The 25,517-nt window shown below is 38.4% G+C and overlaps 2 protein-coding genes and 1 non-coding gene across 4 annotated transcripts; 1 reads left to right on the top strand and 2 right to left on the bottom strand.

The window, feature by feature from the left end:
• Positions 1–237: 237 nt before the first annotated feature.
• On the bottom strand, positions 238–310 carry TRNAK-UUU (transfer RNA lysine (anticodon UUU)). Its single transcript has one exon. It is a non-coding gene; the product is annotated as a tRNA-Lys (tRNA).
• A 13,036-nt stretch (positions 311–13,346) lies between these two features.
• On the top strand, positions 13,347–14,396 carry LOC143580118 (uncharacterized). Its single transcript, XM_077063236.1, has one exon. It carries the CDS (start codon positions 13,347–13,349, stop codon positions 14,394–14,396), a length of 1,050 nt encoding a protein of 349 aa, XP_076919351.1.
• A 2,203-nt stretch (positions 14,397–16,599) lies between these two features.
• LOC143580122 (NADH dehydrogenase [ubiquinone] iron-sulfur protein 4, mitochondrial-like) lies at positions 16,600–24,672 on the bottom strand. 2 transcript variants are annotated; one of them, XM_077063241.1, is made up of 5 exons: positions 24,521–24,672; positions 22,933–23,021; positions 22,574–22,703; positions 22,194–22,223; positions 16,600–16,730 (listed from the first exon to the last, which is right to left on the bottom strand). In XM_077063241.1, exons 1-5 carry the CDS (start codon positions 24,668–24,670, stop codon positions 16,683–16,685), a joined length of 447 nt encoding a protein of 148 aa, XP_076919356.1. In that variant the 5' UTR covers positions 24,671–24,672; the 3' UTR covers positions 16,600–16,682. The 2 variants fall into 2 exon arrangements, with proteins under 2 accessions (XP_076919356.1, XP_076919355.1); XM_077063240.1 differs by lacking the exon at positions 16,600–16,730 and having other exon boundaries at positions 22,056–22,223.
• Positions 24,673–25,517: the final 845 nt, after the last annotated feature.

Below are 25,517 nucleotides of genomic sequence, written 5' to 3'. Positions count from 1 at the left end.
TTTAAGGATCCTTTATCCTTTTACTGGATAATATATCTTCTCAGGATAACGGATCCTGATCAGAAAAAATATTTCTTGAGGTGAATGGCATTCCAAGCTCTTGAAGATCCCTCACTGCACACTTTAGATATCTGTTTCTTTCCAATCAAAGACGGCGAAGAGCCTCTAATCTAAAGGCCAAAGAGTGCTCTTTGCGCTACTACGCATCCTTACTCATAGTATAGTGCAAGTTAGGTTTGGGTATAGCAGGACTTGAACCTGCGACCATTAGGTTAAAAGCCCAATGCTCTACCAACTGAGCTATACACCCCAAAAAATATGTAGTAGTAAATAAGGATTGGTGTGGAAAATCAAAGAGGGCGGGGCCCCTCTTCATCATATTAAAGGGGCACGGCTTTGTATGAGGCTCGTACTGCAGAGCAAGCAAAGATCATGTTCGATGATCTCGTGCTAGGGGCACTGAAAGCCATAAAAAAGATCTATTAACTTTCTTGGATGGAGATCCAGTTCTTAGCTTAGTAAGATAATCGACTAGTCGCATAGCATGCTGGCAACATGGTCATTGCTTACTATTCTTTTGGCACTAACTCAGGCAGGGAAGACATCCCACACCTCATAGACCTTTATCCAGGGTGGAGAGCGAGACTGACCATTCATTCGACTATTCTAGAGCCTATTCTAACTCCACTATAAAAGAAGGTCCTACTACTTGTGTGAAATCAGTCGCTTGAGAGCTTCGGGCTAGGTTATGGACAACCTGTTGCCTTCTATTGTGAGAAAATGATATGCCCCCTTTCCTGCTTCAGACTCAATCTGATAAGGTCCTTCCCATTTGGGTGCTAACTTTCCATTAGCCGGATTTGTGGTGTTTTGGAAGGCTTTTCTTAGTACTAGATCTCCTTCTTGAAATCTTCTGATTCTGATACTTTTGTTATATGGCCCAGCTACCCTTTGTTGATACGCTGCCATTCTGATTTTTGCTAGGTCTCTGAGTTCTTCTATAGTATCCAAGTCTTCAAGGAGAACTTCTCTATTAGCTTCAGGATCACGGATGCTGGTTCTAGCAGTAGGGACCACCATTTCTATAGGAATTACTGCTTCTGCTCCGAACACCAAGGAGAAGGGTGTCTGGCCTGTCGCATTTTTGGGTGTAGTTCTATCTGCCCAAAGAACATAAGAAGTTCTTCAGCCCATTTTCCCTTCTTGGATCCTAGCTTCTTCTTTAGATTGTTGATGATAATCTTGTTGCTAGACTCTACTTGGCCATTGGCTTGAGGGTGAATTGGAGTCGAAGTAATCATTTTGATGCCCCAACTGTCACAAAAGTTAGTAGTTCTCTTCCCAATAAACTGGAAACCATTTTCACAAACAATTTCAGCGGGAATACCAAATCTAGTTATAATATTTCGTTTAATAAAAGATATTACTTCCCTTTCTCGGACTTGTACAAATGCCTTTGTCTCAATCCATTTGGAGAAGTAGTCAGTCATGGCAAGCATAAAGATTTTTCCACCTGGTGCTTTTGGTAGTTTGCCTACAATATCCATACCCCATTTCATAAAAGGCCATGAGGAGGATATAGGATATAGAGGTTCCGCTGGTTGATGAAGGATGTTTGTGTGTCTTTGGCAAGCATAACACTTCTTTGAATACTCCACTGCATCTTTTTTCATTGTTGGCCAGAAGTATCCGGTTCTGAGTATCCTGGAAAATAACACTCTTCCACCTGTGTGATGCCGCAATCTCCTTCGTGAAAATCCTTAAGTACCTCTTGGATCTCAGGATCCTTGATGCATCTCAGATATGGACCTGCAAGAGATTTTCTATATACCATATCATCTAATAAAATATATTGGGATACCTTGAGCTTGAAGGACTTGGGATTTTTTGTGGTTGGAATTTCTCCAGTCTGAATATAGTTCTTGATAGGATGGATCCATGATCCTTTATTATTGGAGGATAAAGGATCCCAGAGCACGATTTCTTTATCTTTTGTTATCTCCCCAATTTCCTGTTCTCCTATTGCTGGCGTGAGAATGTGGATTATTGGGATTTTCAAATCCTCAGGAATCTTCAAAGATGAGGCTAAGTTTGCTAAGGCATCTGCCCCAGCGTTTTCTTCCCTCGGTACCTGTGTAATACTAAATATTTCGAAGGATTTCGACAATTCCTTCATAACATCTAAATATTTCATTAGTTTCTCACCTTTAACAGCGTAGAAGCCGTTAAAGTGGTTAGTTATCAATAAAGAATCTACATAAACTTGAAGATACCTGATCCTCATGTTTTTGGCTAATTGCAAACCTGCGATTAAAGCTTCGTACTCTGCTTCATTGTTTGTCGCCTGGAACTCACAAGCAATAAACTGGGGTAATATGTCCCCCTGTGGCGATTTTAATAGGATCCCCAATCCTGTTCCTCTCACGTTAGATGCTCCATCAGTGAAGAGTATCCAAGGTTCCTTGGTCTTTTCTAGTTGTTGCACTTCCAAGTCAGCTTCTTTTTGTAGATCACTAGTGAAATCAGCCACAAAGTCCGCTAATGCTTGAGACTTGATCGCTGTTCTTGGCTCGTATTGTATATCATATGCACTTAACTTTACAGCCCACTTAGCCATTCTACCTGATAACTCTGGTTTTCTAAGAACATTCTTTACAGGATAGTTAGTTCTCAAAATAATAGGGTGAGTTTCAAAATAATGTCTCAGTTTAGTAGAAGCCATAATAAGTGCAAGAATTAGCTTTTCTAAATGAGAATACCTGGACTCCGCATCTAAAAGACTTTTACTTACATAGTATACGGGATGTTGTTCACCTTCATGGTCCTTTATCAAGACTGCACTCACTGCATTTCCTGAAACAGCAAGATATAGATACAAGGATTCTCCATCCACAGGCTTCATCAGAGACGGAGCTGAGGATAAGTAATCCTTCAAGGCTGTGAGAACAGCTTCATGTTTTTCAGCCCACTCAAACTTCTTGTTCTTTCTAAGGATATCATAGAAGTCTTTACACTTCTCGGAGGATATTGAGATGAACCTATTCAAGGCTGTTATTCTTCCGGTAAGTCTCTGGACATCCTTGGCATTTGCAGGAGATTTGAGATTGACAATAGCTTCGATCTGTTGCGGGCTTGCTTCAATTCTTCTTTTTGTGACCATATATCCCAGAAACTTTCCAGCCTTAACACCGAAGTGGCATTTGGACGGATTTAGCTTCATGTTATATTGGTCAAGGATATTGAATGCTTCCTCGAGGTCTTTAAGGTGGTCCCTGCCTTCTTCGACTTTACCACCATATCATCTATGTATACCTCAATAGTCTTGCCCAATTGGTCTTTGAACATCATGTTTACTAGTCTTTGGTACGTCTCTCCTGCATTTCTTAGTCCGAACGGCATAGCAGTATAACCATATATGCCGGTTGGAGTCATGAACGCTGTGTGCTCTTGATCAGATGGTTCCATCTGAATTTGTTGGAATCCAGAGGAAGCATCCATAAAGGTGAGCATTTCATGTCCAGCCGTCGCGTCCACCATGGCATCTATATGTGGTAACGGGAAAGGATCCTTGGAACATGCCTTATTTAAATCTGTGAAATCGACACATACCCTCCACTTTCCATTCTTTTTTGAAACAACGACCACATTAGCTAGCCATCGAGGATACTGAACCTCTCTGATCTTACCGGCCTTAAGAAGTTTTTCAACTTCTTCTTGTATGATCTTGTTCCTCTCAGGAGCGAATTTTCTTCGCTTATGATGGACGGGTTTAACAGATAAATCAAGGCCGAGTTTATGAGTAATTACCTCTTTCGAAATACCTGTCATGTCTGAGTGTTTGAAGGCAAAAGTTGATCTCCTTCGCGCTAGGAAGGATATTATATCCTCCTCTATTTTGCTGGGGATACTGGATCCTAGGAACACTTTTATCCTTGGATCTTCGGGGTTCAATGATACTTCTTTGAGGTCTTTCTCCCGAGCTTCCAGCACGTCCCTAGGATGTTGCTGTAGTTGCTATGCTATAGTTTGCTTAGCTGTTGGGCCACGGTGCGAAGCTGTTAATACCGAAAATACTTGTTTATATTATGTTTTTTGGTGTCTTTTCACATATCTTTTAATTCTAAACAACCTAGGGACGGATTTTTGAGTGCAAGTGATTTTTATCATTCGATTGGGTTTGTGACTTGTATGATTACCCTAATTGAGGTGATGATGAATCAAACTATGTGTGGCTAGTACCCTTTGTGTTCTCTCCCGAATTGTAAGGTTTTCAATTAGATATTTGTTAATCGTTTATGTTATTTGTGGGATAGTATTTTGATCTTATGATTATGTTGCTATGATGATTGTGAGTTTGTTTGTATCTGTTTGTATGGTATAAATTCATGTTTTTGACTATCCGTTCCTGGTGCCATAGGCAATCGAGATTTAGTAGAAGAGAATTAGGGTTAACAATACTAAACTGATTATTGAGAGACAACCTTGCGTTTTTATAATCCAAGTACTTAGTCCTCTTTTATCACATCCAAACGCATTTTCATGAACAATATTTGTGTAGTTCATCCCACAAGTAAACATTAACTTTATCAACATTGGGAACCTGAAATCGGGAGAGAGCATTGTTTCTTATATTGTTTAAAAATCGTTTGTTGCTTTAGTTCTTTTTGTTAATCAAAACCAAACAGCCAATTCATTGAATTTACTTTCGCACTTAGTTTAATATAGAGTAACTATTATGCTTAGTTTAATTTAGATAAATAACAAAACTACTTGGTAACATAATTTCCACAAACTCACTGTGTTCGATACCCTCTTACCGCTATCTAACTAGTTGTATTCGGTTTATTTTTGAGTGAGTCTTCGACCTCACGTCAGTGAGGATCTTGGATGTTCAGCTTGTCTTCCTCATCGTAGAAGATTCTCTTGTCGGTTGTTAATGTGGTTGCGACTATTGGATGATCTCCGTTGTCCATCTTGATCTCCTTGGCTAATCTTTTTGCTGCAGAGAAAGAAGTTCCACATATGTCTGAACCTCCTGAGATAAAATTAACTGCTGGCACATCGGACTTGTTCTGCTGAGGATCCTAGATCCTTGAGTTAAAAAAGATTCTCTGATCAGTCACCCGAGTAGTGGGGATGAGCGGTCTTCTCTCATCATCCAATTCGAATTCTTCTACGGGATTTTCTTCTATGGTACAAGAATCTCGAAATAATTCATAGTCCTTGGAGACGAAGTTGATCACATGTGCATCTGGTGGTGGTGGTGTTGCTTTCTGTGGGAGGTCTTCAGGATCTTGGGTTTTGGATTTCTTCCTTCCCAAGAGTTCTTTAAAGTGGCCCTTGCTCAGGAGGTACCCAATTTCTTTCCTCAAGCCAATGCACTCGTCTGTCGCATGGCCAAAATCTTCATGGAAGGCACACCACTTAGACTTGTCCTTGAAGCCGACGACCTTCTCATTCTTCCGGGGCCACCTTGCTTTTTCTCCCAGATCCTTCATGGCACAAATCAAGCCATGAGTATCTACAGAGAAACAATAGTCGGAGATGCAAGGGTAATCTTCATCGTCATCTCCTTCTTCAACTGCCCGCACGTTCTGATTGTTGAACTTGGCGTATGGCTTTGTATTGTTGTACCTATTCCAGGATCCTTTATTCTTCTCGGGTGTTTCTTGTTTTGTTTGTCCCCCGAGACGATCCTGGATCTTTTTATCTTCTTCCAAGCGGATGTACCTTAATGCCCTGTTTCTGACTTCATCTAATGTCCTGCATGGAGTTATTACTAAATCATCATAAAAAGGGGAGCTCTTTTGAATTCCTATCTTGAATGCTTCAACAGCAGTAGTCATATCAAGGTTTGGGATTTCTAGAGCTTCCTTACCGAACCTTGTAACGAAATCCCTAAGGGATTCATCACTAGGTTGGATAACGCGATATAAATCACTAGTTAACCTCTCAAATTTCCGACTACAGGAAAATTCAGTGTTAAACAAATTGACTAAATGAGAGAAATATGTAACCGAAAAAGGTGGAAGACTTAGTAGCCATTTCAGTGCAGCTCCTGTTAGCGTGGCTCCATATCCTTTACAAAAGCAAGCCTCCTTTAGTCTTTCAGGAATTGGATTAATTTCCATCCTTTCCCTATATTGGGCAACATGTTCCTCAGGGTCGGTGCTCCCATCATATGTCTTCATGTTGGGAGTTTGGAATCGCTTCGGAATTTCAACATCACATATGGGCGAAGCGAATCTGGATAACTTGTGACTCCCCTCTGGTATCTCAGGAATTGGACGTATAACTCCCGGGACACTGGATATCATATCCTTTAACTTTTGTAATTCCCTAGCCATGGCCTGGTTGATGCCTGAATCCTGCATGGGAACATGGTTAGTATCTAAAGATATAGGATCGTACCAGTTACCTCTCTGCTGGGTGGTGTTTGGTACTCCAGACGACTATCTTGGAAAAGAGGAGCCGAAAATAGGAGTGGGTCCTCCTGAAACTATGGTTTGCATGGGAATTATGTCTCCAACATGGACTTCGGAAGACTGTATATGCTGCATTCTTGAAGATCCTTGATCCTGAACAAAGGATCCTTGAGGTTGGTAACCATAGGAGCCTTGAGCATACCACCCAGATGATCCCGGCGGTATCATTGATGACCCCTGCTGAGATTGCGAGGATCCTTGAGCCTGTAGACCCACGGACCCTTGTTGAAGGATATGTGATCCTGACTGAAAGAGTGAGGATCCTTGAGCCTGCTGACCGCAGGATAGAGGATCCTAGCTGAAACATTGAGGATCCCTGAGCCGGTTGACCCATGGACCCTGGTTGCAGGATAGAGGATCCTGGCTGAAACATTGAGGATCCCTGAGCCGGTTGACCCATGGACCCTGGTTGCAGGATAGAGGATCCTGGCTGAAACATTAAGGATCCATGAGCCGGTTGACCCATGGACTCTGGTTGCAGGATAGAGGATCCTGGCTGAAACAGTGAAGATCCTTGCGAAGGCTGAGCCAAGGATCCCGGACTTGTGAAATCCAGCATCCTGGGCACTAGGGGAGTGATATCTTCTGCTGGCCTCTTGTTATTCCTGAGATCTTCTATCTCACGAAGGATCCTCTGGTTAGTCTTGTTCTGTTTCTCCATATATGCTTTAACCTGCGAAAACATAGACGAAACATCACTATTAGTACTAACCGCCGGGATAGCAGCAGTGGTTTTTGAGCTCTGGAAGATTGGTAGTTGCGTTCTGCTTCCAGTAGTAGTAGTTCGTTGTGCTGCCGTGATTGGCGGAGGCATTGGTGGCAAGGTCCTCGATGAGATAGGAATTGATGAGGGCATGGTTGACGAATCAGAGGTAGATTGAGAGGCCATTGTGAGTGTTCAGGGTATGGAAAAATGAAACTTGATGAAAATAATATGGATTATAGCACCAATTGCCCCACGGTGGGCGCCAAATTGTTTTGGATAAAAATCTGCTAAGGATCAAGTATCCAAATTTGTAAATGTGAGGTAAGGTGCTAACACAATAATGACTAATGTATGAGCATGATATTGATGAACACGATGATTTGATCACGAGGGAAAAAACCCTTAACCAAGATAGTCTTACTTTAGTCAAAACTTATCAAGGTAATCGTTGGTAAAATAGCTCCGGTCAAGGATTTATAGGATAATCTTTGGTCGAAGTATCTTAGTCAATAATCAATAAGATAACCTTTGGTCGACGAGTATATGGTTATCTCGGTCTCCGGCACAAAAAACCCCCGGACGGTGAAAACTATCACCGTCAAGTTTATTAATCAACGAAAAGTGGTTACAAATGTTTGTGGAGTATATGATCGAAATTACAATGTAAGCTAGTGTATAGAGAGAATTATTGAATCTGCTCTAGTATGTGTGAGAATACAAGTGTTCTTCCTAGTCGATCATTACCCGTTTAAATAATATAAAAATAATAACAATATCTCCTAATTACACGGAAGTCCTCCACTAGCCGCTCCATGACTTTGACCACGTGCGTATAGTCGTTCAGTAGCGAGATAAGCGGAAGAACGAGTCACACAGCCGTTGGTGATATTTAAACTTAGATCTTCTAGAGAGTTCTTCCATAACCAGCTGTGTTGAATTAGGATCCTAGATCCATGTTCCAGCTATAGGGTGTTCCATGTGGATAATTGATGCAAATGCGTCTCCAAGTTGATACACCTGTCTAACACATCACCATACTAAATGCAATCATTAGTAAACAAGCAATACCGAGGATCGTCGATCCTTTATATCCTGACATATATTTCAAGGATAAACTATCCATAAGACAGTTAAGGATAAATGATCCTCAGTATAAAAATCGTGGCCTAACAATACTTATGAAATCTTTTAATGAAATTGGTTTGTTATTCTTTAAACAAGTCAAATCTCTCTACCTATGGGTATGTGTAGTGGGTCGAGAAAAAGGGCGACAAAATGAGATTTGGGGAGACAAGCGGAGGGGAACACAACCCCCGGGGCTATAATAAGGGCAAAATGTGAAGGGGGGGGGGGGGGAGGGGGTGGATGACAAATTCTTGTCCATGGGTTGTGTTTGGAAATATTATTATTATAATATGTTATGTTGATATATATATATATATATAATAACTCAAAAGATCGATCAATCGATTTGTACTTTTAAGTGTCAATTAGTGACTAACATGATAGAAGAGAGATAGCACATGACAAAAGAGAGAAAGCACAAAAAGAGGTTCAAATGAGAAATAATTAAGTGATCATAGAAATTGTAGGTTAAGAGCTAGCATGCTTCGATCGCCCCAGTGCTAGGAGGTTTAGGCCTGGAGGATTTCCCCCCACGTTCGGAGAGGTGCAAATTTGGCGTCTACAGACGAAACGGCTATGATTCAGTTAAGGGGGCGTTTGAACCTAATAAGACTCCGCGCATCCCTTCTCGGCTCCTTGGGGTTAGTGCTCCCAAGAGACATCCACACAGACACACACACACACACACACATATATATATATATAATGGGTACAACACAATTACGCCCTTAAAACAAAAACTCATCATTTGCTAACTGGTGCCACATGACATAAATCATCACATTTTGTAACCCCTACACTACATATAGCCTAATAAAAGATTATTTTAGGTTGACACATGGTCATTTCCTACACGTCACCTAGTTACACATACCATCACCAGGTTAACTAACGTTTTTCATTGATTAATGGCAACTTCGAACTTTTGTTATATGACGGTACGCTAAGGGCGCTGTGGGAGCGACCTGAATTGGGGCAACATGGGCGTGGAACGCCGCCAAGGGGCGGATTTGGCGGGGGGGGGGGGGGGGTGGGCGCTTGGAACGCCAGGCGACTTTGGTGTTTTTGGTGGGCCCTCCTCATATCAACGGTCATATTACCGTTATTAAAAAAATCAATTTAACCATATTCTATATAAATTCAAACCATTTTTCATTTTTTACTCAAACAAGTCTCAAACTTTACTCTACAAATCCCAAATTCAACCATCATTTTACTCTACAAATACCAAATTTCCACAACCATAAATCCGAGCACAAACCCAAACCAAAACTCGAACACAAGTGCGAGCTCAAACCCGAACCCCAACCCGAACCCATGGGATCCAGCTCAAAGGCGGTGGGCTAATTTTCTCTTAAGTAAAAATGACCCTAATAACCCTTTGATGCAGCGTGGTGATAAGGTTTGGAAGTCAAACACGTTGATTCTAAGAATACCCGTGAAGTACTTCCCAAAACTCTCAAAAAAAGACGTAGATCGTAAATAAGATAAATAATTGAACCTGTTGATTCACACGAATACCAGGATCAATTCTTCCAACTATCGTTGATTCATAAAGAATACCAACAATCAAGTCCTTCGCACACTAACACACACTGTGATAGAGAGGAAATGATTTTTTATATTTTCCAAAACTTCTTTCTTTACATCACAAAATCTCAACTATTTAAAAGAAATAGAAAACTATTGGGCTTCTAATAATTAAACCAAAAGACATGAAATATTAATTATAAACTCTTGTAATTCCATAACTCATGTCGTCATTAATTGGTAAACTTTTGATCTCCCCACATCATTCTCTCCACCTTTGAAAAAAACTCGCCCTCGAGTTTTTGTCTTTAAACCGTAGCCACCTGGGTCAAAGGGACCATTCATCTGATTCATACTAAATACTATCACTCCACCTTCACCTTTAGGAGTTACGTGTAAGGGCTCATCACAAATAATTACCACTTCATGCAATTCTTTTATATTCATGTAATCATCATTCACTTTGGGGCCCACCATATCAAGCTCAAACATAAAATATTTTTCTTTGACCTTCGAATGTGGGTAATAGTTGATAATTACGGTAGGCAATTTCTTAAAATTTGCATCTTTATTTAACTCATTAATATGAAGTTTCAAAATAGTGGGAGATACCATGTATATGGAAGACAAATTCGAATCACCATTAACCACAATATCACCACCATTTTCTACCGTACCATCCCTTAAAATTTCATCAAAAATACCTGAATAAATTGTAGACCACTCATGTTTTCTTTTTAAACTTTCAAGAACATCACCGGTTGCCCAACCATACCATTCCTCGTCCTCGTATTCATCAAACACGGGCCATGAATCATAGATATTGTTCCCTTCCCAAGCCATATTGAGCCAGGAATTCGGCTTTGATACCAACTGATGCAGCGTGGTGATAAAGTTTGGAAGTCAAACACGTTGATTCTAAGAATACCCATGAAGTACTTCCCAAAACTCTCAAAAAAGACGTAGATCGTAAATAAGATAAATAATTGAACATGTTGATTCACACGAATACCAGGATCAATTCTTCCAACTATCGTTGATTCATAAAGAATACCGACAATCAGGTCCTTCGCACACTAACACACACTGTGATAGAGATGAAATGATTTTTTATATTTTCCAAAACTTCTTTCTTTACATCACAAAATCTCAACTATTTAAAAGAAATAGAAAACTATTGGGCTTCTAATAATTAAACCAAAAGACATGAAATATTAATTATAAATTATTGTAATTCCATAACCTATGTCTTCATTATTTGGTAAATGTTTGATCTCCCCACATCACCCTTTCTTTGCTAACCAACATCGAACCGTAAAGCATCCACATATGCAACCATTTACCCCCGATATGTTCTTTCCACCGCCAATGCCATTTATGCCTTTGCGAATACCCGAAACCCAAACACTCAAATCCCAAATACCCGAAACCCAAGTACCAGAACCGTAGGTTCGTCCTAAACGAAGTCATAAAAAGAAGGTTGGCTGTCAAAAAACTGCCGAAAAGGTCGAAACTGATAGCATGTTTGAAACTCTTTCTTTGATGCCCCTCATCATAGAGAACATCCTAATTACTGATAGCATGTTTGAAACTCTTTCTTTTTTTTAACACTAAAGGCTCAGGCACTTAGATCACCCTAACAAATATATCACCCTTCCGTCCGAAAACATGATGACGTGATGCACCTTACCCTAAAATACCCACAACTAGAAACAAAATGATTTAGGCAAGACATTGAACAAAACACTATAAGCCAGACATGAGCCCATAATCTTCCATAGAGAAAAGTCATTGGGTTATCGATAGACTTAATGGTATTTAGTGACATCATTTCGTTTGAATTTCACCATAAAATTGAGCATTTTATTATTTTTAATCCATGTACAGTTTTTTTTAAGTTTTAACTTTTCTATTTTAAATAAAAGTCAGATACACAAAAATGTTTTAAATAGAAAAAGCCAGCGTGCTTGCATATAACATGTGTAATTAATATAAACTACGCTATTATTTTTATAAGTCGCGTAATCATTTATGTTGGTTTCGGTTACGTTCGTAACGATACCAAACCTGAAAAAAAAATTAATGATGTGTCAGAAGCCGGTGCCACCACGTGGACCAATTACGGTCTTACGACACCAAGCTTCTCAAATGTGATATATAACTACATTTTCATCCGGCGCGGCATATTGATAAAACTTGAAAAATGGTAAAATCCAAGCATTGTTGGTACCAAATGTTGAGCCGGTAAATTGACATGAATTCGGTCAGTTTCAGTGACGTGCGCTATTGTACTGTTTCCTGTTGCAAAGTGCGGGATCTTCCACTAGTAATTATAAAAGCACATCAAAAGTAAAAAAAAAAGCTAAAAAAGAGAAAAAAGAATAATGAAATAAGAGGGATAAGATTTGCTTAAGGAAATGCTTGAATTCTCTTACCACCAAAGCAAATCAAACTATGTTAACAACTTCTATTTCTAATTTATTTAACAAAGAAAAACCAACTAAAATAATAAAAAATAAGATTTTTGATACCAAACTTCTCTTTTATACTTATTAAATAAAAATAAGTCCATTGATGTGGTTGGTAGAAATGAAAATGGGATAGGTTTTCTTAACCTAGCTTTCATAATCGATTGTAAATCATATATTACAACTGGTATTATACCCGTCAAATACCCGAGTATTCATTACTTATTAAGTACCAGTTACCCATTATTTTAATAATGTTTTAATCATACAAATCGGATTAATTAATAAAAAAGCGTAAAGTGAAGGAGAAGAAAAGCGCGATGACATTTTTGTTAATACACTACAATATTTACATCTATTGTAATTTTTACTCTACAATTTTATAAGTAGCGTAGTTTTATTATAGTTGTCTTTAAAACTGTAGCGTTACAAAATTACCCTTCTTATAAAACTGTAGTGTTTACGCTAGTTGGTTTTTGTGTTGTAACGTAACTACGCTATTTAGGAAAATACAACTACGCTTTTTTACTTTGCCTCGCACGCTTTGCATATTAATTCTGGTTGTACGGTATCCCGTCCCTGATTTATTAAGGAAATGCCGGTTAGAATTAATTTCCAAGCGCATTTTTTCTGTTCTAGTTGTATCATCGAATTAGATATCACTTAATACCATACTCGTTACTACTTTTAAAATATTCTAGAACTAATTTTATATTCAAAGACTTATCTTGAAATCTTTACAACTAAGTTGAGGCTCCGGATTCATATGTAATGTTAGGTGTGTTTTAATTTGTTGGAAAGAAAGTAAAGTAGAATTTATTATTTATTAATTATGTAACCGAATGAAGCAATGCATGAATATGAACACGTACACATATCACCCCAAGTGTCACTCTCTCCATTCTCCTTTTGTTTATGTTGCCTTAATCCTATTGGCCAACCTCCCCCCTTAAACTACACAACCACACTCCACCTTCCTCAATACAACACAACACTTCACCCACCCACCGCCGATCAATCACTACCAGCACCATGCTCCAAACCCTCAATCCATACACCCCCACCGCTAAAACCGCCGAGATCATGGCCAGGTACAGGCCTATAGCCCCCAAACCGGCAGGTTCTAGCGGTGGTGGTGGTGGTTCTACCGGTGTCGATGACGGATCCGGATCCGGTTCAGGTTCCGGCTCATCGCTACCGTCAATGTCTCCCACCATCCGCCAATCACCCTACCTTAGGAACATATGGCCTCATTTGCAGTCGAGGCCAACACGAACCAGAAAGCGTGGGCGGACATCGCTAGGACCGCCGCCCACGTCTTTCAAAAGACCAAGAACACTACTTCAAGGCCTCTCGCCGCCGTTCCATGTCACCAGTTCTCCGGCGAGAACACTCGCAATTCAGTCTTTTGCACCCACCACCACCGCCACATTCGTCACTCTTCCTCTTCTCCAACCCCACCACATGCAAACCCATCCCGACGCCATCGACCTCAACAAAACCGTCGAAATCCCGGAAGAGAAAGACCTTCTTGCTCAATTACAGAAACCTCCAGCCGCGGCCGTCATTTCCCCGAAACCGATTCGTTTAATCCCTTCTACTTTGAGCATCAAAGCCATTAAACCAAACAACATACCAGTATCAGAAGTATCAATGATGAGAACGTCAGAAGACATCGAACGCGAGCTCGAGTCACTGGCCGTGCCCGCGTTCGTTTCGGACTCGAACAACCAGGTGAGGCTGGTGAATTCAAGCTATCAGGCAATGTTGGGTCAGCCCGAGTGCGGGTGGGTCCAGTCCATGGCGGCCACATGCAACAGCATATGTGGTAATGTGGTGATTAAGTTTATGGATTTGGAAGATGAAGAGGTTATGAAGGCGGGGTTTTCGTGCTTGGCCCGGGTGGAATGGGGGACGAATGGGAAGAAGAATGTGAGTGTGAATGCGTTTTGTGAAGTGGTGAAGTTGGCATGTGAATCCAAGGACTACAAGTTTGCATGGAGGTTTCATACAAGACAAGCGTCTGAGAATTTGCAGGATCAAGAGACGTCGCAGAGTGTCAATCTTAAAAGGAATAGCTAGACTACTGTATCTATGTTAGACCGCCTTATATTATATTATATAAGAAATAGATATAATAAATAATAATAAGTAAAAGTATAAAAATATATTATATTATATTAGGTACTATCAATGATGATGATGATGATGATGTTTATGATGATAATTAATACTTTTTTGAATATGTTACAAACATGAACATTTGAGTATAAGGCTGAGGGGTGTGGGGGGCGCGAGTGGGGGCGCCATCCAATAATATTGTGACGTGTGGCAGAGAGAGAAGCTTGATAAGATGGGTGTTGGTAGTGGTGATAGCGCCCCGGGGCATGGTGTGGAGGGGCGCGAGAGGGGGCGCGAGCGGTTTATTTTTTTATTTTTTTATAAATGTATTAAAAAAACGTATTATTAAAAAAACAATAAATTATTTAAAAAAACACACATTTTTTTGAAAATTCATAATAAAAAAAACATACTAAAAATTAAACAAACAATAATATTTAATAATAACACTAATCTAATACAAGATCATCTGGTCTCCTCGCCCACAAATGTTCAACCAACTCATGTCGAAGCTCCCCGTGTATCTCACGGCTCTTGATATTTGCTATGTTATGAAGTTTTTGTTGATCACTGATTGTGGACGGTTGTGGCGGAATGTCACCTTGGTAGTTTTGGCATATAGCTTTGCCCTCGTCTTCTAACGTCATGTTGTGTAGGATAAGACACGTGTAGACGACGTCCATTATCCTCTCCCGAGTCCAATAACGTATCGGGTTCGCCAGAACATAATATTGTTTTTTTATAGCTCCAAAAGCTCTTTCGATATCTTTTCTAGCAGACTCTTGCTTCTTCGTAAAATACTTCCGTTTGTCGGCGATTGGATCTGTAAAAGCTTGAACTAACACAGCCCATTCGTTGTAAATACCATCGACCAGATAGTACCCGTACTTGAAGAGTTCTCCATTTGCAACAAAAGATTGAGGTGGTTCAACCCCGTCGATAAGGTCGTTGATCAAATGTGACTGATCGATAACATTAAGGTCGTTATTTGACCCAGCAACACCAAAAAAAGCATGCCAGAACCAAAGATCCTGTGACACCGCCGCCTCAAGTATGAGGGTCGGCCCTTCATGATCACCACGGTGGAACTGACCTCGCCAGGCCGTTGGACACATAGCCCATCCAACATGCGTACAATCGATGCTACCTAGCATCCCAGGAAAACCATGTTTTTCTGCGTGCACCTCATATATGCGTTGGATGTCATACGTTGTAGGTTTACGCAGATATCTCCGAGCGTAAGTCGATATGACTCCTACGTACAATATATATTAGAAAATGTAATAAATATTTAGTAAAAAGTAAAATTAATGTTTTTTACCTTGGCAGAAAAAATGAAGGGATTCACGTGCAACCCTTTTCGACATCTGTAAATACTCATCCAAAGCGTCCGACGAGATGCCGTACGCTAATTGACGGATAGCAGCCGTGCATTTTTGAAGAGGTGTAAAACCGGGAAGACCCCTAGCATCCTCCCTTTGTTGAAAAAAGGGATACCGTGCCTCTAAATCACTCGCTATACGCGTGAACAATTGCCTGCTCATTCGAAAACGAGTTCGAAAATCCGACTCCGCGTATACCGGTTGAGGGCTAAAATAATGCCTCATCAAAGTTTCGTTAGCACCCGATCGATCACGATCACGAGGTGGTGCTCTAACCCTCGGGAGTCGGGGTTGATGGGCTTGATTTTGCAAGAGATTGACCACGGCTGCGGTCAAAACTCCCCCTACTTGAAGAAGCAAATCATCCTCTTCTGAGGAGTCGGAATCAGACGAGTACGACGACATTATTTTTAAAGGTTTCGAAGATAGGGTGATTTTGGGTTTTGTGTGTGGTATGTGATATTGGTTTTGGTTGTAGTATGTGAGAATGGTTGGAGTTTGATATGTGAGAATGGTTGGTGTTTGATATGTATTGTGATATATATAGATGATTTTATTAAAAAAAAAAATATTTTTTTATTAATTATTTAAGCCTCCCAACGGCTCTTTCCTTTTCCCACAGCCCATAACGAGCGCTACCTCCCTTGCGCCTGCCTCGTTTTCCGCTCTCGCGCCCCTCTCGCGCCCCACTCGCGCCCCGGTGGTGTGGCTCTCGCGCCCCGGGGCGCTATCGAACGCCTTCTCGCGCCCCTCCTAGCGCTCCGCACCCCTCGGCCTAATCGATGTTTAGAGTATCAATGTTTAATTATTAAATATTAAATAATAAAGTTTGGTTTAAGGCTTGAAGAAAGGCAACCTGAAAAGACTAATTTGGTGGTCCTTTCCATTTAAAGTTGTCTGCATATGATTTGGCCTGCAAGTGGAGGATTGAACACACAAGTCAGTCAGTCAGCCATCCATTCATACTTCTCAATTTGAACCAAAACCACAACACATATCATAACATAACGGGCCACCGCCTAAGATGGCAGGTTGAAGTTGACACGGTTGGCAGTTTGCATATAAATCCAAAAATCCCAACATGCTTTAAGCTAACTCGTTTATCTAAACACATTTTATCTGCTAAACAAGTCAAATGATCGTTTATCTAAACTAGGCAAACGGATTAGCAAGTCGAAACAACTCGTTTTATCTGTTTACGGGAAACTACCTGTTGAGGTCAACTACCTGTTGAGGTTATTCGCAAGTATATATATATATATATGTATATATATAAACAAGTAAACCCGATTCGTCAAATCTACCAACTTGTAAAAAAGTTTACCGGGTGGGCCAGCTTAACACATCTTCTTAAAATAACGCTAACGCGGTGTTTGAGATTCCTTATTTTACCTCTTTATAACTTTTAGAATAAATTAATAAGTTACAATATGTAACATACTGTAACTTATTAACTTATCCCCTCATAATAACCCGCGTTTAACACCTTTTAAGTTTTTCAAAAGTTAGTAAGTCATAAGTTAAATTGCATAAAATAAGCAATCCCAAACACACTCTAAGACTATACGGTGTGGAAACCGTTTTGTCGCGGAAATGCTGAGGTGGCAGGCGGTGCCGGCGGTATACACCACCCCGACGATGTTGGTGCCGCCCAGCGGCGATTTTTTGGTGGAGAAATCACCGCTTAACATTCACCTTTTTAATAAAAATCTCACTTTTTCAATATCCTCTTCAATGTATTATTATAATTGAGAAGAAAAAATAAAAAAAAAATGAAAAGAAGAAGGGTGTCGTTGAAGTTGCAGAGAGAACAAAGAAGATGAGAAGAAAGATGATATAAGAGAAATGTACGCTATTAGGGTTTTGATATTTTAAGCCCAATTTTAAAATTTGGGCCAATTTTAGGCTATTTTAAAAGCCTGTTTTTTTAAGCATTATTTTAGGTCTTGAAGCCCACTTTTATGTTTGATTAATTTTAATGAAAGTAAATTTATTTTTATTAACTTGTTATATTTAAATAAATTTTGGTTGTAAATATTAAATATTATTGTTTTATTTGAAAAGGAAGAAGTGGTTAATTGGCGACTATTTCCATGATATTGTGAAAAATAGTAGAGTGGAGGGAGATATGATGTGATGCTGACGTTCCACAATAAATTAGGAAGCAAAATTATATACTATAATTTGGGTTGGTAAGTTGTAATCAAGTTCTAAACATATTTATTTATTGGGTGGGCCAGCTTAACACACAAACATTATATACTTTTTAAATGGGTTAAAAAATTTTGTTTTTCTCCACGTGTAAATGACCCATCAATTATCAAACATGTCAATCTCAAAGGCAAATAATTATAAATGTTTTCGCATGAATTATCGTGCTGGAAATTGTCACCGTTTCTTTTAAGGAGTTTTTTTACTAAAATGGGGATTCTAGAGAAATTATTAACTAAAATGGGGATTTTCAAAACTATTTACCAAAATAGGGATAAACCTTTATTACTTTTTTTTATATAAATAAAAATTAATGACATTAATCTTCTACGCAGCTCTCTTCCTGAACTCCGGTGGGTTTTCCGGCACCGATAACGGTTATCAACAACATCGAACCAGAATTGAGGCTAATCACAGACTCCTCTTGAACATTGACGAATTTTCCGGCACCGGTGACAGATTATCAACAACAATGGAGCCGAAACCGAGGCTATCTATGTGTTTATATTTCTCGACGTGTTCGTTCACGTTACTCAAACCCATCTCCATTATCACCGTCGCCGGTTTTAGACCTTTGTTCCCAATGGCCTTTCTGTATATATTGCAAACATAATTGCTGGAAAAACAAATTGGTCCCTTCCAATTTCAATTCATCACATCCTGTTTGTTTTTTTGAAGCCACAAGGAGCTCTAATCCATTATATTCAATTATTTTTCAAACACAGAAGGTTTCGAAGTTCAACAAATCTTTCATCCTGAGTTCAAAATATTAACCGATCACAAACTTTAATTCCTTGATTGGGAATATCGCTACTTCTTGCTTTTCCATCGACCAAAATCATAACCCCCGGCAACGTCAATAGTTTCGTTTCCGTGTTCACGTTTCAAGAACACAACTCAGTTGTAGAGGTTCCAAATCTAGTCTTCTTCTTCTTGGGTGCATATATATAAAAAAAATTAGCACAGATAGCCTCGATTCTGGTTCGATGTTGTTGATAAAAGTCACCGGTGCTGGAAACCCACCTGAGTTCAGGAAGAGAGCTGCGTAGAAGATTAATGCCATTAATTTTTATTTATATAAAAAGTAATAAAGGTTTATCCCCATTTTTGATAAATAGTTTTGAAAATCCCCATTTTGGTAAATAATTTCTCTAGAATCTCCATTTTGGTAAAAAAACTCTTCTTTTAAGCATCTATGTTTTTAAGTCAAATTCATTTTGTTCCATAATTCGCCTATGACAATTGAAGGCGGAATTAGCTTCTGGCAACAATGACGGAGACCGTACGCAGCGACAGTATGTTAGGTGGCTAGTGCCACCGCACCATTCCATGGAAAACATTACAACGCTTCAATTAGTATAAATACATGCACGCTTATTTGTAGATTGATATATACCATTTCATATTTACGTAAGGTGATTGATTGTTTTCAACATTGTTAATCGATCCAAACTCTGAAAATATCTGATATCAGAGCCTTAAATCAAGAGCAAAGAATTATCAAAAATCAGTAGAACAATCAAGAAGAAAGGCAACGGATCAAATCCGGAATCATCACTTGATTTCATACAAACCCAGAAAGATGAAGGTTTGAATAGAGGAATCACATCAAAAGTTAAATAGATGAAGAATGAAAGAAAAAGTCATTCAAGAGATGCACGAGAAAGTCAAAAGAAAGACAAGAAAATGCCGAAAAGAAATAGAAACCTCAAACCCGAATGAGATTTTTTTTTAAATAAAGGGACTTCATTAAAATCGCAAAAAACAAAAGTATAATAAAACTTTTGGGCGGCAAACATACAACAAAATTCGAACCCACAAATAAAGCAATGATACCATTTAAGGAGGGAGGAACCCTATCAAAATTTCAATGTCTGATGATCAATTCTTAAAATTGTACGGTTGGGAAATTCGGATCAAGATAATCTCGGAGCAGACGGATTGTGGGAAACAATCAAACCTACTACTGAAACCTAAGTTGAGTTGCAACCTATTTCTTTCCGTCATTGTCAAAAGATTTAATTCTTCAAATAGCAAGATGTAAAACCTCAAGACAAGTATGGGGCACATTAAAAGGCATACATGTAGGAGTAGACCGTGCTCATAAGGCAAAGATACAAACTTTGAAATCAGAATTCAAAATGATGAGAACGAGAGATGCTAACAACCTTACTTCAAAAGATAACAACCTTGGTTTTACCTTTGATGAGACAAATTTGGTATTCATGTTATTAAATTCAATACCTCTATCGTTTCCTACAAATAGTTGCCTCTATAAGACAAAATTCAGATATAAATACCAAAACTTTTGATGAAACAATTAGAAGATCAAGAAGTTGAAAGAATCCGCTCAAGGAAGAAAAAATTAAAAAAGAAAGAGAGATTAGGTCGAGGAGGACACTTTGGTACAAACTTTGGACGAGACAAAGACAACAACAATTATCAAAACAGAGGAGAATGACACCTCTTGTGAATATAAAAAGAACCAAGCAAAATCGATGGCAAGCGTTAGCCTTGAATTATTTTCATCGTGAATGGACTCGTATATTAATATCATATTAAAACAGGACTTCAACATAAACTCAGGAACAATAAATAAAAGAAATGCTACAACAACTTTGACTAATTTGTAAAACTAATTATGGTGACGATTTTTTCCCTAATAGCAAGCAATTCACAATATGTACAAAGATAATTAGATAAGTATCTAATCAAGTGTTACAAGTGTGAAAAACTTTGATACTATGCTTACTAATGTCCAAATAACAAACAAAAGAATGGTGATCGAATCCCTTTTAATTGAAACTAAAGATGAAAACCCTACCCACTTGAAACAATGTGCTAGGAAGAGAAGACAGAAAATGTGTAGAAATTGTAAACTAAATAATAGTTATTATTGTTTATTATGTAACATTAAAAATTTAAGTTAGTAATTAAATAAAGTTAGTTCTGCGATTAACCGTAACGGATATCTAACCACCGAATTAACTGCTAAATCCATCGTTGTATCCGGTGATAATTACCAAGATTCTCAAATAAACTTTCAAATCGATTACCCTAAATAGCGTGTTCCATTACTTTATAAATCTATATGACGAATACTTTGTTCTTTGTTCAAGTATGTGTTTGTTTGTTGATCATAAGAGAAGCATACACGAATAATTATTGTGATTATCTTCCACTACCACCAACTAAATGATCGCGTGATATGAACCAAGAGAAGTGATCAAACTAGAAGAATTGGTTGTGTGAGGCAACCACGAAGAGAAGATTAAATCACGTGAGCGATCAAGATCACGGTGAAAAAGACCAGTGAGAGACCGATCAAGGATTTGTGTGGAATGGACCCGTGTAGAAGAAGGCAACGATTTGTGAGAGATCGATCAAGAACGAAAAGCAAATAAAGGGGTGTGTGATACAATCAAATAAAGAAAATATAGACCGATAGACCAAAAGGAAGAAGAAGAACCTTGCGATACAAAGCATAAGGCTAGTAAAATTTTGTATCATACGAATTCAGTTTCATTCATAAAAAAAATAATAATAATTAAATAACAAACCTTGCTAGGAAATTTCTATGGAATTTTTGTGAGACAAACTGTAAGAAAGAAAATAAACAAATAACTTATGTTTTAACAAACTCTTTACCTAAAATGAAATTCAAAGAAATGAAAAATCTAAACTGTAAAGGACCTGTGAACAAGAAAAACTAAACGGGGAGATTGTTAGGTCTTCATTGTGTTCCATAAGTGACTTATGACAATCGAAGGCCGAATTAGATGCCAGAAAAGATGGCGACCGCAATGGACGGCGTTAGGCGGTTAGTACTGCCACACCGTTTCTTTTGCTTCATACACATGTTCTTAGAGCCGAGGGTCTCTCTGGAAGCCACCTCTTTATTCCTTTGGATAGAGGTACGGTGTGCCTACATCCCACCCTCCCCAGACCCTACCTATAGCTCTGCTGTCGGTGGGATTTTACTGGGTATGATTGATTGATAATTAGTATATATATCTGTAGACTTCTTTGTAAATTGATATATACCGATTTCATGATTGTGTAAAACGAATATTGATTGTTCTTAAATTGATATTCTATCGTTAATCATCTTTGACAACACAATGCAACTTTTTATAGCCTTTAAAAAAGTTGAATAGATATGCACCTTGATTACAGGAGTGTGATGCTTCTTGACCTGTATGAAGAACACAAGATATGTCAGTAACCAACAGAAGATCACTGAATACATTAACTGTCAAATCATGTATAGCATATAGTTCTAACGTTTAGTTGTGCGAAATTTGAACACTGAAAAAAGGTGAACCCATCGGAAAAAATCCTAGATCCGCCATATAAGTACTATCAAAAGTTGGGGGAAAGGGTCAAGTTAACCCATTTTAAACTGACCTTAACCCATTTTGACATGTTACGTTTTGCCCGGCCCACCTATTGCTTTTAAACTTTAGGAAGGTTAAATTACAATGTAGTGCTTGATTATCAACAATATATCTTTGGAATACAAGAATGCTAGGAGTATGAGCATACCTCATATTCCCAGCCATGCTTCTCAGCAAATGCCTTCGCTGCCTCCGCGCTATCAAAACTGAGTCCTGCGTCACCAACATTGGCGTACGGGTCACCAGTCGAGGTCCAGCCCATTAATGGATTCTCCCACCTAAAATACCATGTAAAGATGTATTATCAACATCAATATTTTAGCAGGGCATGCTTTAAGCGAATTCATCAATTTCTTATGTAGAGGTGGTATATAGTTTCATGAGTCATTTTAGTTGTGTTTTACATCAAAGAGGTCAGTTAATTATTTTTAGCTTAAACATATACATTAACATAGTATTAACTTTATAGAATATGAGAAAGCTTGTTCAAAATTCTAAAATACATACTTCTGTGTAGACAAAAAGTTGATTTTCCACTTCCCGACTTTTCCGGCGCCTTGTTGAGTTGCCGTGCGTGCCGGTGAATAAATCAAGACCTAGAATGCATAATTAAAAAGTTCAAATATAAACAAGATTAAGGCAATTTAAGTTATATCTAAAATTTTTTACTTCCTTCTTAAACAAAGAAACTTGGTTACCTATAATATAATTATTCGATTAAAATTATTGATTACCAAAATAATTAGAAGCATGCTAGTACCCACTACCCACTAAAGCAATGAAAACTATCCCATACCATTGTATTGAACAAGCAAGAACTCAAAACTGAGATTCAAACATAACCTTACAAGGATGGTGCACCGACAGTTGGGACACATGAACCTAAATGTTGTTAATCAGCTATCATGAAACAATGGCTATATTATCCTTTTCCTTTATAGGATCATGTATACAAATGCACATAGGCCATCAATGCATTCTAATGGTTACAGTAAGGCAATTTAAATATAAAAAAAAGACCATTTCATGCCACCCAAGTATCCATTTAGTTATGAAATTAAGGAACCCATAAAGTCATTGATACGACTATTACTATTTCCCTTCATGTTTGGGACGAAATTGGCATAACCTAATTCATGCTTAGATTGGCTGAAATGTAGTTTTAAAATTTGGGAGGCCTTGGTGTAACTAAGGCTGCTAAACGGATCGCGGGCACGGAATGAGGGGTTTAACCCGACACAAACCCAAAGTTTTACAAGAACAAAAAACTCATGCAATACAGATGAACATGAATGCAATATGATAACTTTATTCGCAGGTTGACACAAACACAACCTATTAAACCCAAATAATAGTATATAACTTTATGGCATATTAATTCTTTGGAATTCTAAATTTTATATTTTTTTTATTTTTGAAGCACTTATGTTTAAGCTATGTCCATTTATTATTCAACTATTAAAATTTGGCATAAAGAATTCCCAAATAGTTCAAGTATTACATAAAACACACTTAAAAAACTAAATTAATGGGTTAATCCGATTAAACTGCAGGTCAACCATGAACCCGCCCGACTGATTGGAGTCACATAAACATGATGTTTAGCTACACGTGTTTGCAGACTAAACCTAAACCCGTGACTTTCTTGGTAGTTTCTGTCATGTCACAAATTCACCGACCAAGTGTAATCTTTGTATTACTTGGGCGGTATATGCAAACATGTGTGCGTGCGCGTGTTTTCCTAGTTTCTACAATTTTGATGGAAATCTAAAATAAACAGCTAAATCTTAACCAACATAAGTTTCCTAGCTCCAACCTTGATCAAGTGGTAACTTATCATAGAAAAACTATGTATCTAACTAACTGTAGCCTAACAAAACAAAACTAGCTGGATGCTATTAGATTGAAATAATAATAAGTAAAAAAAAAGTTTTGTTCATGAACTTAACGATCATATAAAGTTGTTTGGATGTCTGCCAAGAACAATCATATAAAGTTGTTCATGAACTTACCAAGAACAACAAAGACAGGAAAACATATAAAGATTACAAAAGCTATGATAAATATAAGATACTTCTAAAATGGACAGACGTACCCTTCGCCGGAGTTGTTCTCTGGGGATGCCGGAGATGATTCCAACCTCGCCGGGATTAAGTTCCACCAAAGCATCAGACGTGCATGATCTTCTTCCCCAACCAGACAACGCAAATCCCATACCACGTTTTAGAATTTTCGCCATATGCATATGCTCCACCTGCCTTAGGATAAGTTAGTTGAGACTGTTATAAAAGTTGATATCTAATCTAGTAATCGGTAGAACATTCGAGTTTCCTGAACTGGACCTGCTTATTAGCCCAAAATCTTGAAATGACCCAGTACAGTTTATAAAGCCTTTTTTTTTAGTTATATATGGTTTTAGAGCATTCTCAGTTGTGCATAAATTGGGTTTTTCAGATACCCAGTTTCGAGTATAGAATCGGTTTTGAGTATGACCCGGTATTGAAAAATCGGGTATTAGTAATACCTGGGTCGGGTTCGGGTCCGCGTATTGTCTCTAAAAACCATACCCTATGCATCGAGTTCGGGTCAGGTATAGATTCGAGTATTCTAAAACCGGGAATTTGAAACTACTACAGAAATGGGTATTTGCTACGGTTAAATCCGTAGCAAACACCCATGTTGCTACGGATTAGCTATGGATTTGGTGCATAAGTACAAGTCTCGTAGCAAATTTATTTGCTACGGTTTTTTGCTACGAATCAGAATTTTACAACGAGTTTAGCTACAAAAAGAGACGTCGCTGTTTTAATCACATTAGCTACGGATTTTTAGCTATTGATTTTTAGCTAAGGAAATTTGCTACGGTTTGTTAGTTGTGGAATTTTGCTACCGAATTTTAGATACAACTTTGGCTATGGATTTCATTTAGATTTTGCTATGGGCTTGCTATGAAAACTTGCTACCAATTTTGCTAGGAAATTTAGCTGTATAATTTTTTATGATTTTTGCTCCGAATGTAGCTATGGTAATTCTCATATTTTTGCTACGAATTATATATGGTTTTAGCTACAAAATTAGCTGTGCACTTTGTA

The sequence above is a fragment of the Bidens hawaiensis genome, unplaced genomic scaffold, assembly GCF_021521415.1.
Source record: "Bidens hawaiensis isolate Kalapana, Puna unplaced genomic scaffold, B.hawaiensis_p1.1 tig00030246_1, whole genome shotgun sequence".
Taxonomy (NCBI): domain Eukaryota; kingdom Viridiplantae; phylum Streptophyta; class Magnoliopsida; order Asterales; family Asteraceae; genus Bidens; species Bidens hawaiensis.
This window is presented reverse-complemented; position numbering and strand designations above follow the sequence as displayed.

Bases quoted from the DNA above. Each gene is read 5' to 3' on its own strand.
- LOC143580118 (XM_077063236.1), top strand. From the start codon at position 13,347: ATGCTCCAAACCCTCAATCCATACACCCCCACCGCTAAAACCGCCGAG.
- LOC143580122 (XM_077063240.1), bottom strand. From the start codon at position 24,670: ATGCATATGGCGAAAATTCTAAAACGTGGTATGGGATTTGCGTTGTCT. The intron at 22,704-22,932 runs GTATGTATTTTA...ATGGTATTTTAG, and splicing joins AACTTTTTGTCTACACAGAA to GTGGGAGAATCCATTAATGG. The intron at 22,224-22,573 runs GTATGCTCATAC...TTCTTCATACAG, and splicing joins AGCATGGCTGGGAATATGAG to GTCAAGAAGCATCACACTCC.